The 16,631-nt window shown below is 37.6% G+C and overlaps 1 protein-coding gene across 1 annotated transcript in view; it reads right to left on the reverse strand.

Annotated features, from left to right (window-relative positions):
- The window catches only part of pappab (pregnancy-associated plasma protein A, pappalysin 1b), a 148,012-nt gene that overhangs the window by 43,053 nt on the left and 88,328 nt on the right, over positions 1–16,631 (reverse strand). The window contains 5 exon segments of the mRNA XM_067438025.1: positions 1,644–1,851; positions 2,046–2,229; positions 14,818–14,986; positions 15,945–16,158; positions 16,284–16,419. Of these exon segments, the coding sequence (XP_067294126.1) occupies positions 1,644–1,851; positions 2,046–2,229; positions 14,818–14,986; positions 15,945–16,158; positions 16,284–16,419 (911 nt within the window).

Raw genomic sequence — 16,631 nt, forward strand, 5'->3', positions numbered from 1 at the left:
AACCAATATCTAAACCAAATGCCACCAATCTTTGTAAATTCTAAACCACTACGATAGTTAATAATGAAAAAGTAAACGTCTAAAGTAATCTTAGTTAATGTTTATTTAAACATTTACTAATACGAAATTAAAATTAAAAGTTGTATCTGTTAATATTATTTAATGGACTTGAACTAACAATGATAACTAATGTTAACAACGATTAATAAATACGGTAATTGTTAATGTGAGTTATGCATTACCTGGTAACACTTTAGTATGGGGAACACATATTCACTATTAACTATGACTTTTGCCTCAATAAACTCATAATTTCCTGCTTATTAATAGTTTGTAAGGTAGTTTTTATAGCATTTAAGTTTCTGCATTGGGTAGGATTAAGAGATGTAGAATAAGGTCATGAAGAATAAGACATTAATATGTGCTTTATAAGTACTAATAAACAGCCAATATCCTAGTAATATGCATGCTAATAAGCAGCTAGTTAATATTTACTGAACCTTAAAATAAAGTGTTACCTATTAACTCAAATGGGACTAGGGTTGGGTGTCGTTTGGGTTTTTAAGACAAACAATAATGTTTTCTTTTTTTTTTTAACAAACATGTGAGAGAGAAAACCACGGTGGATGCCATTTAAGAATGGCTTTTTAAAGATTTCTTTTATTCTTTAAATTGATCAATTTATTAAAAGTTTAAAGTTTGAATAGACCCAAAACACAATTTACTTAATTTACAGTGAAACCGAAGCCACCTAACCCAACCACAATAGTCCTAAATGAACTCTAAATAAGTTACAGTACTAATATCAGCAAAGTCTGTATTCTTGGTCTGCTACAATCCAGCTTCAGTTCTGTTTCATTTTGCAGAAATATTACCATATTCTCTGGCTAAATATTTACAAACGCCTTATTGTTTCCATGGCGACTTGGTGCTTCTCACATGACACACAGCATGTACAATATAGTGCTGTATGAAGCTCAGCTGTATCGGTTTTATTAGTTTTTTTTTATTTATTTTTTATTCAAAATATTTACAAACTTGTTAACCATGTCATGAACTATCTGATACTATCTGATTTTTAAATGTGTAAGGAAATTGTCATTTAAAACCCTTATAATGATCATGTTAGTTGATCTATAATGTGCAAAGGGTGCCGTCATGTTAGTTTGATCCGTAGAGAATTGGATTTACATATTGTCTCACAAAACACATGAAAGTAAGTGACCAGTGAACAGGAAGAATAGAGTAAACTATATAGTTTACTATATAATGTGTATTTGATATAAGACACAGTCAAATTATAACTGTCTGAAAGGATTGTTATTGTCGCTTCCATAGACATAAGTGTATGTGTTTTTATGTGCATTTAAATGTCTGAAACCTGAAATAAACATGATGTGGTTGAAAACACTGAATAGTTGGGAGATGTGATGAGCACTGTCTGTCTCAAACTCACGTTTGAGTTTAAGTGGGCGGCACCGAAATGAGTAACCGAAATATGCGTTCTGACTTGGTCCGGTACATACCGGTTATATAGGTAGGGTTTCGGTACACAACCCTAAATGGGACCTTACTGAAAATGTTACCAAGTTAATTAATGTAAGTCATAATAATGTGTCCAAGTTTGTTTAGTGGTTTCTTACCTTTTGGGCTTGTCTATGTGGGGCACATGGTAGCCAGGCTTGCACTTGTACTTGCAAAAAGACCCAACTTTGAGGCCTGTGGCATTGCAGCGTTTGGTCTGCAGGACAGCATTGGGTACAGGAGGAGGGACCGGACAGCGCAGCTCACACAGGGCTTCGGGGAAAGACCACATGCCATCCTCCATACACGTCAACACGTTATTACTGCCTGCGGAGACAAAAGGACAAAGGTACAGAACAAGTTGACTTGTGCAGATCCAAAGTGATCCGACTAGTTTGATGTCATATGCAACACTGTTATTTCTTTTTTGAGTTGGTGTCAAAACTACATTTGCCATTTTACACAGCTGACCTCTCAATCCCTTGGGCCTTTTGATTTAGGATCTGTCAAGGTCTACCCACCCACAAGCTGAGCCGGCTCCCGGCATTGAAAAGTGCATTTCTTGCCGTAGGTGGTACCCTCAGAGAACTCAAAGACAGCCGGGTGCACATGGTACTTGTCAGGACGCCCGCAGTCCACAGGTTCACAGGTCACCTGCTTGTTCCATTTCCCATCCGCACAGGTGAGGGTCACCGTGGATTCAGACTGTTTAGAGGAAAAAGAATAAAGGCAAGAGTTTAGACATGGGAAAAGAACATTTAGTTTTCTCTCGGATAATTCACTGCAACCGCAACAACCCATCAGACCAGAGCGTATCAAATAATACACATCTGTTTCAATAACACTTTACAAACTACATAGAGACAGAAAAAATACAGCTAAATGAAATATATTTATGTATCTTTTGGTAAAAGGAAGCAGTGGGAAGCTAACAGTCTGAGTTGGTGATAATAAATAGCTCGGCTATAGCATATAAAGCTGTCAGAACTGAAGGCAGAGTGAGTCAGAGGTCATTTCTGCTGTTTTACTAAGTCATGTCAGACCTGTGTGATGTCTGCAAATACATCTGTGCTAGCAGAGCCACATAAGAACAAACCAAGTTAAACTGATGGCGCCGCGTTCTGTTTCAGAAAATCACCGCCATGACATACCGTTATTTTATTTATTAACGTTTCATTAGTGATTTCAAATGGATTTTCTGTCGGAAAATACTGAATGCGTCCAAGTGCGTCAAGCCAGTTCCGTGAAAAGAGACTGACGAACCAGATCCTCGTTTTCGTATGAGAGTAAAGTTACAAATCGTCATGAATTCATGATTGTTCATACACATTTACGGTAAATTACAATAACCTTTGTGCTGAACGCTAACATTTATAACATATCAGATGGGGTTTTTAAGGTAATGTTATTATTAGTAGTAGTATTTCCCGCTCCTGTTCCTCCACAAGCAATTTTGCTTGATTTATTACAAACAGGATAAATTCATTTATTCCAGCATGGGAAATGAACCGGCCATTCTGCAAAGAGAGTACAACTTTCCACTAACCAAAAAAGACACCACATATTTCAAAAGGTCCATAAGAACATGCTAAAAAAATTACCAAGTGCGAGTCCCTACTCTCCTTTTCTCTTTAGGAGCAATGCCACTGCATCTCCTCTCTAACCAAATGCAGTCCAACAATGACAACTAGTTTATATGGACTATTGGGTTATTCTTCTCTCTCGAGTAACATGAGGGGACATTTACTGACCTATTATTGACTCGAGGCATATATCACTGCTTTTATTAACACAAAACCTGCAAACAACCAACAAATCAAACTTTACTGTGTACAAAGCAGGAGAGTAAAACACTGTATTCTTCTATTAGCTCCTCAATGGATCTTCAAACGTGTGAACCATGCAGAAAGGTTTATGTTTTTACTGAACAAAAAAACAGCAAATTTGAGACTTTTCTCAGCCAAAATAATTATTGTCATCTTACATGTGGGTTATATGATGGTTGTACTTTTCATGTGTGCCATTAAGCATTAATGGAAAAAAGTGATGTTTAACATAAACCATACCCAGCGGATTAGACACAGGCTGTAGGTGGGCATGGAGTCCAGACTTTTTCAGTGAAACACAAAGTAAAACATGCACTTCTACACAGAGTTCTCTTTTGTTTATGACAAGTGATGAAAGCTGGTTGGTTAAAAAAAGAGAGAAGATGTCAACTATGTTTATTGAAACAATTTCTGTGAAGCCAAACAGTTTTTGCTGGCAAGGCACAGATTATTGTGGCTAATGTTCTTTAACTTGCATCCACAAAACAAAACATCAAAATGTATGAATAGTGTTTTTTGTTAATGCTTTACTGTGACCCAGGCCACTTTTCTTCTCTCGTCTCCTTTCTCTTTATTTGAAATTGCAGATTTAAATGGGTTGGAATGCGGTGAGCTTATCTAATGTTCTGTACCCTCTCAGGAAATGTACCAGCACCTAAAACTGAGCAAAGCAGCGGGAAGTATTTGAAATGCAATCCAGACACAGTTACAAAACACTTTTTGCCCCCTTCTTTCCCTCTTCCGTTTCTTGCGCTGAAGCTCTTATTGAAAACAGCTCACCATGGAAGTGTGAGTCTTGAATATTTGAGGTGAATATGTGACAAACAAAACAAAACAACAATGAAAAAAAAAGAAAAGATAAAAAACAAAACTAACGTAAGCACAACAATAAAACTAAGCAAAAACAAAACAAACAAAAACTATATTAAACAAAGCAATGCAAAGGTTAAACTAAGCTAAACAAAAAGAAAACAAAATAAACATATAACAACGAAACTAAATTAAAATAAACTAAGCGAAGCAAAAGCTAATATTAAACAGAACAAAAACAAAACAAAGCAGAAGCAAACGATAAAAGTAAAAAAGACAAAACAAACAAAACACAATGAAGCAAAGGCTAAAAATTTGTTAAGCAAAAAACTAAGCAAAGTAAAAAAAAAAAAAAAAAACTAACAAAAGAACTGAATAAAAACCAGGAAAAAAACCCAAATACTAAACTAGTAGACAAAAAGGACAAAACTAAAGTGAAGTAAAAGCTAAGAGCAAACCAAAAAAATAAAAAAAGAGGCTCCATTTCACTTCTTCATGTGAGGGCAGCAGTGTAATAAAATAATAAAACATATCACTGGCTTAATAAAATCTAAAACAGAACAGCAGTCACAATCTACTCAACATCTCCCCCTAGGGTCAGAGAGGCTGCCGTCTATGTCATAACAATGCCAAAGAGCGTGTTAGTGCGCATACCTGCCTTCTTTATAAAACTTGTGAGAGGCTACAGAAGTACATAAAAGTGTCATCTAATTTTCCCAGCCCAGACATATCTGGCTCTCTCAAAGCCATTTCAAAGCTCAGTGGCAGTTTAGACACAAGGTTTATTAGCCAACACTGGCTGCATTACAGGAGCAGTAAAAGAAATGACCACAGTCACAGGGGCTGTGTGGGACGAAAAGGAAAACATAAACTGTTGTGGTTGAACTGAAGAAACACACACATGCAGGGGGCTGTTTAAATGCCCACCTGTACGACACATAATCGGTGTCACATGCACAAACACACGCTGCTCCTGCTTAGAAGTTATATCACGACGGGCCGTTCTGGTGAACATAGGGGAAGGGGACTGCCGTCACACTGGGGGGCGGCAAGATGCGGAGGGGGGGTGTCTGCGTGCGGAGTTTCCTTCTTTTAAAACTTTACAGCTGCTGATTCCTCCTCCACTGAGTATTTAACTACCACTGACTACTGTGCCTAATTCAACACAGATGCCTCTGTTGGCTTTCCTTCTACACCCCAACCCCATCCTGTGTTTCTCTCTCTGCGTGCGCACACACACGAATGCATACTACACGTAAGCAAACACGCTCGACACGTAACACGAAGAAGCGCTGAAAATAAATCGGGGGGTAAAGTAAACCTCAAACTCTCCGTTTGCCTTTGCACTGTTGAAATGTTGTTTGCCTAACAGTGATTTCAGGACATGTTCTGCTTTTAATAACACCTTGGCAAAAACAAGGGGCCGGCAGCCAGGAAGCTGCGGACACAAAGACATGACACTGTAGCGGTGGTTGTTGCTGTAGTTATCTGCTCCCAAAACAATCCTCCGTTCATGATGGGTTGCGAGATCGTAACCCTTGATGCTTGGTTTGGCTCACAACCTTATAAACACACATCTATCTCTGTCTGTAACCACTCCTAATGATGTGTGTGTGTGTGTGTGTGTGTGTGTGTGTGTGTGTGTGTGTGTGTGTGTGTGTGTGTGTGTGTGTGTGTGTGTGTGTGTGTGTGTGTGTGTGTGTGTGTGTGTGTGTGTGTGTGTGTGTGTGTGTGTGTGTGTGTGTGTGTGTGTGTGTGCTTTTTTATAGGACTGTATTGGCACCCTCTCAATGATGTTACGGTAACAGGTTAATGATGAAATGGCTAATTTGTCTCTGACTAAAGCCTTTAGGAACACACATTATGAGCTCCCTGGAGATGACTGATAAGCTCTAATGACTGTGCTGGGATCAGCACTTTCGCTCTGTAAAGGTACGAGGGCTCCCTTGCACTGTCGTCATCATTTCTCCAGCTCACACGCAAGCCAGACATGGAAACTGATACAATTTCTTTTTAACCTTAAAATGCTCACATTTTGTAGAGTAAACCCTGAAACTGTAATTTTCTGCCCATTTGTATGTTCAGATATAATTTCATATGCACACATGCACACAGAATGTTCAGACAATAATATTATGATATAAAAAATCATACTCCTTAAAAATGAATAGATATCATAGATATCATAACAAAATATATCATAACAAAATATAGAATATACATTTGTCTGAAAGAGACTGAATTGGGAATTACTGTAGAGACTGAATTGGGAATTACTGTAGAGACTGAACTGGGAATTACTGTAGAAACTGAACTGGGAATTACTGTAGAGACTGAACTGGGAATTACTGTAGAGACTGAACTGGGAATTACTGTAGAGACTGAACTGGGAATTACTGTAGAGACTGAACTGGGAATTACTGTAGAGACTGAACTGGGAATTACTGTAGAGACTGAATTGGGAATTACTGTAGAGACTGAACTGGGAATTACTGTAGAGACTGAACTGGGAATTACTGTAGAGACTGAACTGGGAATTACTGTAGAGACTGAACTGGGAATTACTGTAGAGACTGAATTGGGAATTACTGTAGAGACTGAACTGGGAATTACTGTAGAGACTGAATTGGGAATTACTGTAGAGACTGAACTGGGAATTACTGTAGAGACTGAACTGGGAATTACTGTAGAGACTGAACTGGGAATTACTGTAGAGACTGAATTGGGAATTACTGTAGAGACTGAACTGGGAATTACTGTAGAGACTGAATTGGGAATTACTGTAGAGACTGAATTGGGAATTACTGTAGAGACTGAACTGGGAATTACTGTAGAATTACTGAGAGATAAGGTCGATATTATATACAATATTTAAATGTTCTAAAAGAATACATGTAATGAATGTATTATTATTGCTATTTTGTAAAAATAATATGGATAAATTGTTAAACGAATGTGTTTTTATAGTATTTTTATTTTTAGTACTGCATGTTTGTCATGCATACAGGTCCATGAAGAAGATGATGATTAGATGAATACTATATTCATATTCTTGTGTAATCGACACGTCATCCTCGATAAATCCGTCTCTTGCGTGATACCCAATTTTTTTTTTGAATATTCCGATCTTATATGATTTCTGACCTGTAAGGTTGCCAGAATAATAATCATACGAGGTTTGATAATACACCAGAGAAGATGGCACCCCGACTGAGTCTGGTTTCTCCCAAGGTTTATTTTTCTCCATCATGCCCTGACAGAGTTCTGGTTCCTTGCCACTGTCGCCTTTGACCTGGCTTGCTCAGTTGGGGACACTAAAATTTCGATCTAAGTTATTTAAATAAATATCCAAATAGAATCAATTTATTAGGTCTTAATTAATTGTATAAACTATAATACTGATCTGCCAAAATTGTCGCTATGATAAATTAAAAAGGGGCTGATGACATTTTCTCCAGCACGACTTTTTCCGTACAGCCGAATCAAATTTTGTTGCAATACTGTCCTGTTTAACACTAGGAAGCTGCTTTGAAACAATCGTCATTGTAAAAGCACTATATAAATAAAGTTGACTTGACTAGATTAGAGAGTAAACAGCACAGTAATTTTATTAAACCAATCAAAAGGAGAATAATCCAACATAATCCAAACCATAGAAGGCAACATAACAGTGTTCAGCCACAAACAAGAATAGACTTAGAACTGAGTAAACTGAAGGACGTAAAAACACATGCTAACAAACTAAACGTCCAACAGGTGGGATCTAATTACTCACCTGTGAATCACCATAGCAACCAGGCTTGTGCACAATTCAGAATCTAATTGAGAATGACTCCCAAATTCCAATTCAATTCTTGAATTTGAATAGAATTTGAATGGATGTCGAAAACAGGATATAGAATTACAATTCGAATTTGAATTAAAGGAAGTAGAATTTAAATTCAAGAAAATTTCAAAGAAATTCATAAACATGTCCAACTTGCCATAGCAGCTTCATCTGCACATGTTGAGTGAATCTTTAGTGTTGCAGAAAGGATCGCCATTGAGTTTTGCACTGGAATTAATGATAACTGCATTTACAACAACGTTGTGTTATTTTATTACTTTGAAATTAAAATAACATTCGAACAAAACTAATTAAACAACATCGAGGGTGTAATTTATTTCAATTGGTCATTATCTATATATTAGAATAAAATGTATGCAGGGTTGAGGAGTGACTGTAAAAATGAATCATGGGTCTTGTAATTTTCACACAAAAAGTTAAGGTGATAATTAAAAATAGTGTGTATATTTTTTATATTATTATTATTATTATTATTATTATTATTATTATTATTATTATTATTATTAAGAAAATTGTGGTTCAGTGGTTCACCGAGAGATACACTTTCCTATTTTTTTAAGGAAATGTAGGCAATTTTTAGGCTTGAATTGAGGAACCGATTAAGCTAACAAAATTAAGGAATATAAGGTTACTTGTTTATTTTAAGAGAATTAGCTCAATTGTGCAGTGGTATTTATAGACACCATTGTTAGTTCCCAGCATGTATTGCTTAATTTAGATTAATATTGAAATTAAGTGTTGTTTAATGTGTTTTTGAGTGCAGGGAAACATCTGTTAATGTATAATGTTCATTTATGTTTGACATTTAAAAGAATTTCTGTTATGTTGAAGTTTTGACCGTTACCAGTGCAGAAGAGTAGAGCTTATAGTAAGGTTGTAATGCGGATAACTGCAAGTATTATTATTATTATTATTATTATTATTATTATTATTATTATTATTATAAAAAATGTTGCTTTGTTAAATAAGCAATAATGTTGCTAATGCTAGTGCAACAACAAATGTGTTTCTACTTGTGCCAGCATCAGACAGACCTTTAATTGAATAACTAACTGAAAGTCAAATATAAACAGATAATTTCCATTTACTCCAAATTTTTTTCAGTCACCTTAAATTAAAAAAGCACATACCACTTATATTTAATTAATCATAACAACTACTTAAATATTGTGTAATATTGTTATAATATAGAATAAACAACCAACCTATACAAGCACTGCAGAAGGGCATCAGATCAGTATTATCATTAACTTAAAGTCCCTGTAAAGTCAAAATTAAACATGTGTTCTGAGTTTCTCACACCACAGATAAATGTGTTATTAACCACCCAGCCAAATTTGAATCATAAAAAAATCTGCCAAGTACATAAAATAGCTTGAAAATCTTGAAAAAATAAGCAGCAATCTCTGCCCTCAAAGACTGGGGGTGTGTCCGCTGTCTGTGCCGATACCACACCCACTCGTGGGAAAGCTGCCATAAGCACACAAGACAACACTCACATACAGCTTACGGCTGCACCAGATGTCGGCGGGGTGGGAGATATTCGGTTCGGCCCCATTCTGCAGCGGATTCAGTGAATCCTAATTGTCTTTGATGAAAGTTTGTAAAACTATCCAGTGTAAAGTCACTGCAGAGCCAGGTGCTGGTGGCGATCATCAGCTCTCGATCAAGGTACAGTTTTTGTTTTCTAAGCTGTTCTGTAAGTTGTAGATTGTAACTAACAGTACCTACAGTAACTTGCGATCGAGTGGGTGAACTGATGTGAATTTGCTCTAGTTATGATAGTGTTGGAGGAGGGGCCATATGCTCAGTGGCTCCAGTGTGTCACCGAGCCACCGTTTTAGCCCCCCCCCCCCCCCCCCCCCAAAAAAACAAACAAAAAATATCCTGAACACAGCAATGGTGAATAACTTTAACAATCTAACTTCTCAATTCAGTACTACATAGTTCACATCCTTTGTAACTTGTTTCAGCAATAATTTCCAATTTGGTTCCGTCCTTCAGATGAGACGTTAAACCAAGGTCCTGACTCTCTGTGGTCATTAAAAATCCCAGGATGTCCTTCGATAAAGAGCAGGGGTGTAACCCCGGCATCCTGGCCAAATTTGCCCATTGGCTTCTGTCCATCATGGCCTCCTAATCTTTCCCCTCTCCTGATTGGCTTCTATACCCAGTCTCCTCTCCACTAATCAGCTGGTGTGTGGTGGGCGTTCTGGCGCAATATGGCTGCTGTTGCGTCATCCAGGTAGGTGCTGCACATTGGTGGTGGTTGGGGAGACCCCCCTCCCCAAATGTAAAGCGCTTTGAGTACCCAGAAAAGCGCTATATAAATGTAACTAATTATTATTATTAATTTATTTAACATTTATAATGTGTTTAGAAACAAATATCAGAATTGCTTTTACATGGACTTTTAACAAAAAGCATCTTTTTTAATTGAAATTAAGCTGCAACAAAATATAAATATTAGATGAAAATCATCTTAGGTTATGATTGTATCCCTGGTTTCCTGAGAACTGTATGACCTGTGCCTGAACATGTGTACCAAACACACCAATCTATTGGCCAATGTCAGTCTATGACGTCATGGGTGGAGTGCCCACAAGTATAAAAGGGTGCCTTCAAAATGTAATCAACCCTTTTGTCTGAAGGAGGTGTGCAGGCACCCTCATGCATGGCAACAAGATGCAGTGTCTCTTTCCCCTTCTTAGGGAACTAGAGTTACAGTTGAAACTTTCGCTATCAATCCCAAGACTTTCGCTATCAATGTAGAACTTTAGTACTGCATTTGGTGTCGACACTATGGGGAACAAATACCCACTCCATCATGCTGAGAAGGTCCTTGCCTCACTAATCTAAGTATACGGACCATAGTAGGTATAACATAACCTGACTCTACAGGTCAATCAGATGGAGTCAATGCACATCAACCCCCCAGGCACAAAATGGCAAACTATAGACTACTTAGTGGAGCCACTCCCTAAGCCTTAATTTCACTAATAGCATCAGAAAAATTCAGCTTCAGTGCTCTATTGAAATGGAATCCCGGCCTTATAACCTTCCTCTCTCCCTCACAGGCCAGGTAAAAAACAAATGTCCCAAGAGCAGTCCTCTAACCTTGCTAAGTCAGTATATTGACAAAGCTCTCAGGGAGTAGCAAAGGGAGTACTCAACTACAACCTTTAATCTACCACTACCTCTCAGGGGGGCAAAAAAGCTCTCGCTTCATCAAAAGGGATAAGAATACACAAGGTGCATAGAGAAAGGGGCCTTGCTACTTCAACTTAACCCCTAAGAAAACTGCAGGGAAGCTAAATATCTTCTTATCTACCCTAAATCCATAGGAGAGAGAGAGAGCAATGCTGTCCAAGTCATCTCATGGGCATGTTTAGAGACCAAAAAGTGATAACTGAGCAAGTGCTGTAATAGCACGAGGGAAGCCATAGGCCAACTGCCTTATCTTGCCAGGCCGCAATCAATATTGCAGTGACATCAGTGAACACTATCTAGGTCCAACATTGCTGGTGGCCTAATAATAGAGGGACAGAGACAAGTATCGTCCCAAAGCGATATCCCTACTTAAGCTCCTATAATAATGGGTGAGGGAAATAAATGAAAAACCAAAGGATTCCTATGAGCTCATTAATATAGTTCTGTTGATCCAATTCCAATCTAAGGGGTGCAAGAGCAGATTAGGACAGGAGTCTACAAGGTGCCAAAGCCTTAGCAATTAGCCACCAGGTCACATTCATCTTTCTCATTCTCTAAAAGGAAGGACCATATGCTACACTGATTGTGTAAGGGAAATTAAAACAGGGCCCTGAAGAGCATGCTTCTGCAGAGCACCACTGGCCTGGTCTGCTGCCAAATATGCCTTCCCTACAAGCCACAAGGTGGTTTTGCACGGCTTTAAGGGCGGCAAGGCCGTAACCTTAAGTGAAGGTGCCTCACCCTGTGAGAGATAACTCACTAGTGGTTCCTCCACTGGGGACATCTTCACATACCTGTGCTCGCCCAGTCCCTCCACATTTGAATAACTCTTATCTGAAAAGGAAAGATGCAAGCCAAGTATGGTTTGTTCCAAAACTTCTCTACCTTAGTTTAAAGGTCTGGTGTCAGCAACATGCTTTCTGCATGATCAGAAGAACCCACTGAGCAAGCTTCTAAATCAAGCAGATTGCTACAACTCGATCAGGGAATACTTCATACTTCCCCAAATTTTTCGGTCAGGTCAACTTGTGACACCCACGAGTATAGCTGCTGCACTGCCTTAGAGCAGCCAGGTCAGACCTGAGAGGCACAGGGGATTGTCCCTCCCTCCTCGAAAAGAGAGACAAATGTGATCGTAGCTTTTTTGCCGTGAACTTGTCATAGTGGGCACATCCAGTTCCCTTAAAATTAAAATTCCCAGCATGTCATTTGCCAATCTGGTGCAATATGGCTGCTGTCACATTATCCAGGTGGATGCTGTACATTGGAGGTGGATAAGGAGATCCCCCCCTTCTATATGTAAAGCGATTTTAAGCACCCAGAAAAGCACTATATAAATGCACTATATAAATAATAAATTATTATTATTATTATTATTATTATTATTATTATTATTATTATTATTATTAATATTATTATAGTTTAAGTACCACAATTAATCAAACGGAAAATAGAATAGAAATATATTTTAAACAGCCAAATAGAAATTATATATATACAAATAGAAATTATATATATATATATATATATATATATATATATATATATATATATATATATATATATATATATATATATATATATATATATATATATATATATATATATATATATATATATATATATATATATATATATATATATATATATATATATATATATATATATATATATATATATATATATATAAATAAACCATATATAAACCATATATAAAAACTATATGGTTGGGATTATGGGTGGATTTTAAACAAATACGTGATGGAGAAAGGAGTGCAATACTATTAAATACCCCCCCCCCCCACACACACACACACACAGTGTAGTGCTTTAAATGTAGCTCTACTACAGTTCCTGTAACAGCCATGGCCATCTTTATGAAAACTCTCCCCTCTTACCTTACATAACCGGACTAGACATTTCCCCAATGGCCCCTGAAGCCCCCAGCCCTGGACCCCAATGTGCACCGCTGTTTAATAAGCTGAGCCCTCCCAAAAGCAGAGAAAAACTGCCTGCTGCCTTTCCTTCCAAATGCGTAATAACTCACAGGCCAAGCTTCTCAGTCGACTGCGGCTGCTGGCAGAAACCCACCCAACATACAGTAGAGCCCAAGTGCTTACAAAGAACACACAGCACTTTCTTGTCTTTTCCTTTTTTATGTTAGCATTTTCCCCTTTCTTTCTTCCCCTTGTTCTCCTTCTGTCAATATCACAAGAGAACAAGCGTTGGAAAACAGAACAGAGTTGCTTTTGAAAGGCCAGAGCTGTAAATGGCCCAAAACGTTCTTTGTGAATGGATGGGGTGAAGGACGGCTGGGGGCTTGTGGAGTTAGTACAGTGCGAAACACTTGGCCAGGTGGAGTGGGGTAAAGGATTGCCATTGCCACCACTGACCTTTTGTGTGGAGGACCGAGGTCAACGGGTTGCAGTAATCGCTGCTCGTTGCTTAGCAAGGGTGTACTGGGCCGGCATATCTGCAGTGCCACTGATCCGTGGCTGTGCCTTAAACACAGTCCTCTGGGAGTGTGGTGGCGCTTGAGCATGGTGCTCCACTGTTTTGATGTCAAATAGACTCGAACAAATTGCATCCTGACCGACTACACTCTGACACTTTCTTCACACGTTTAAACAGCGGTGAACCAGAAAACGCAAGCTCAATTAACAGATGTGCAATGTGCACAACAAGGATTTGTTGGCTGGTATTACAGTACACTAGTGTTTAAATATTTAGGGTCACTAAGATTTCATGAATAAAAATATATATATACTTTTTATTATTTAAAAAAAAATTTATATATATAAATCTTACCAGGCAGTGCATTTATTAGTTCTACTATTTTAAATACAATGTTTAAAAAAACATATATACATGTTACAATTATTTGTAAATATAATATTACAAAGAACCAAGACAAACCCAATGATTTGTAAGTAAAAAAAGATGCAGCCATATGTTTGGATAGCCATATCAAAATGGATTGTGCTTGTGCTAGCCAGAAAGTGATTTCTCGAAGGAAACTTTCCATCACTCACAGATGAGTGTTGAGGTTTCTGTTCAGTCAAACTGTTTTCCTTACCTATTACAATAACATCCTCAACAACAACAACAACAAAAACAAAAACTTTCAGTCAGAGGGGAGAGCGAGAGTGAGAGTAATGTTTACGAAAATCTACTGCTTCTCTTTTATTTGAGCCACACGGACCATTCCAACAGTTCCAGGCAGAGAAAGACATAAAAAAAACAAAAACATCATGCCAATAACAGAGCCCACCAGCCTGAGCGCCAGCTATTGTGACCATTCACTTACCGTCTCAAAGTTTGGTTAGCAAACCCTACGTGTGCCATAAATCTTTACTGCTACTTTCTCTGTATGTGGTCAGGGCATGAGTCAATGATTATTGTTTAATGTAATATAAACCGCTGTGTGTGTGCAAGTGTGGCTGTGTATGTTTCTGTTGTGTGCTTCTCTATGGAACCTGGTCAAAATACTTGGCAAAAAATGTAAGACATGTTATTGCAGGAAAAACACAAAGAGTGAGCACACACTTACACAGTGTAACATCCACAATATACAAAAAGGAATTACCGGAACTGTATTACCTGTGTTTTGATGATATCATCATCACGGTGTATTTTCAGAATATAGCCTCGGTTGCAGGTGATGGTGCAGCGAGCTCCATTGAAGTATCCAGGACTATTACACTTCATCTCTGCATTACTGACCATCGGCTTCTGACATTCAATGGCATCACACGAGTAATGAACGCAACTGAGGGGTTACAGAAATGATCATGTATTATGAAAATATAAAGTTACACAACCGTATCAGTTCTACTGGGTAAAATGTGATTTTACACCTATTATGTTTTACTTTAACCCTCTAGGCTTTTATTAAAGTGCAACACCATTCTTCTGCAAATTTACACTGGATTTAAGTTGAAATCCTGTTAATCCAAAAGGAACCTACACGATTGTTCAAGCTAGTCACTATAATGATAACATCACAGCACAGTTTTGTTAATGTGACAGCACTTTGATGAAAGAAAAACTATGCCACAATGGAAATTAATTAACCAAATGAATCAAAAACAGCATTACTAACTACTACATGACAGAAAGTTAGCCCCTGGCTTTTTAACCCTAGTTTTAGTTATTTTTATTTTTTACTTATAATAATATATAGAAAATAATAAGAAACAACTATTACTGCATTCATATAATTTCCATTGTTGAACAAATGTGTAATTTAACAAGAAAACACATTTAGCAATCTCTCATACAAAACAAATATTTTATATCACTATTAATGTGTTTTATGTTTAAATAAAGTTTGCTCACTAATGAATGTGAATCCTATTTTGAATGGGTGAAAAAGAAAAAGCTTTGCTGATGACTGTCATGATGCAGCGTGACAGAGAAAAGGCTTTTTATTGTTATTTTGTTCAAAGTCAGCCCTTATTATTAATCATTTTACTGGCATCTTGTATGCATCATGTGCTTGCAAAGTAAAGGAAATAGATTTATTACCTAACATTGTGCAATAGAGGACTAAAAAAAAATGTGTCATCAACATATCTTCAGAAACTGTCACTATTGCAATAGACATGTAATATTATAATATTTGATCTCAGAGCACATCTAGTCACTAGATAGATATGCTGAGGACTGGCAAAACATTTACTCTCTACACTGAAATTAAAGGGAACAAAGGTAGATTATCTACTCACCTTTGGCCCATGGGATTATAGATTTCATTGCTCTGGCAGCCGCTGATAGTGATGGGGTCAAAATATTGAAAGGAGCGCAGCCCAACACCAGAGATGGCCACCAGAGGAGAGCCGAAGGTCACTATAATGGCTTTTGTCCGGTAGAAGGCCATGCTCAGGTCATGACTCACAGGAATCACCATTGGATTGTTCCGGCAGCTCAGCCTCCAGTCCCCTACAACCATCCAGCCATCGCACAATATTCAATACAGACTTTACCCTTCACTTTTATTTTCTAGAAACACACAGATTGGAGTAAAAGGGGTTTTAACATTTTATTGAGATAGGGGTGAAACTGACCAAGGGGGTGGGATTGCTCCTTAGTGTCCACCAGCTGAACAGTAATGTTGTGTTGTCTCTGGTCGATGTCAGCTGTTCCATCAGCAGCCAGATGGATAATGACTGCAGCAGCCACCATAGGATGGGCATAATAGGCCTTTTGAGAGATAAAAAAAAATGCTAACTGACAATATTTCTTTTAAATTGTTTTAATGGTGATTGTGACAATACCAAGTAGCATTTGTCATAAGCCTATTCTTACCTCTAGTCTTAATGCCTGTTCATACCAAGGATGATAACAATAGCGATAACAATAAAGATATAGTTCTAAAAAAATTCTAAATATATAAAAAAAGAAAAAGTTTTTTA

The sequence above is a fragment of the Pseudorasbora parva genome, chromosome 3 (genome assembly GCF_024679245.1).
Source record: "Pseudorasbora parva isolate DD20220531a chromosome 3, ASM2467924v1, whole genome shotgun sequence".
NCBI classification, from domain to species: domain Eukaryota; kingdom Metazoa; phylum Chordata; class Actinopteri; order Cypriniformes; family Gobionidae; genus Pseudorasbora; species Pseudorasbora parva.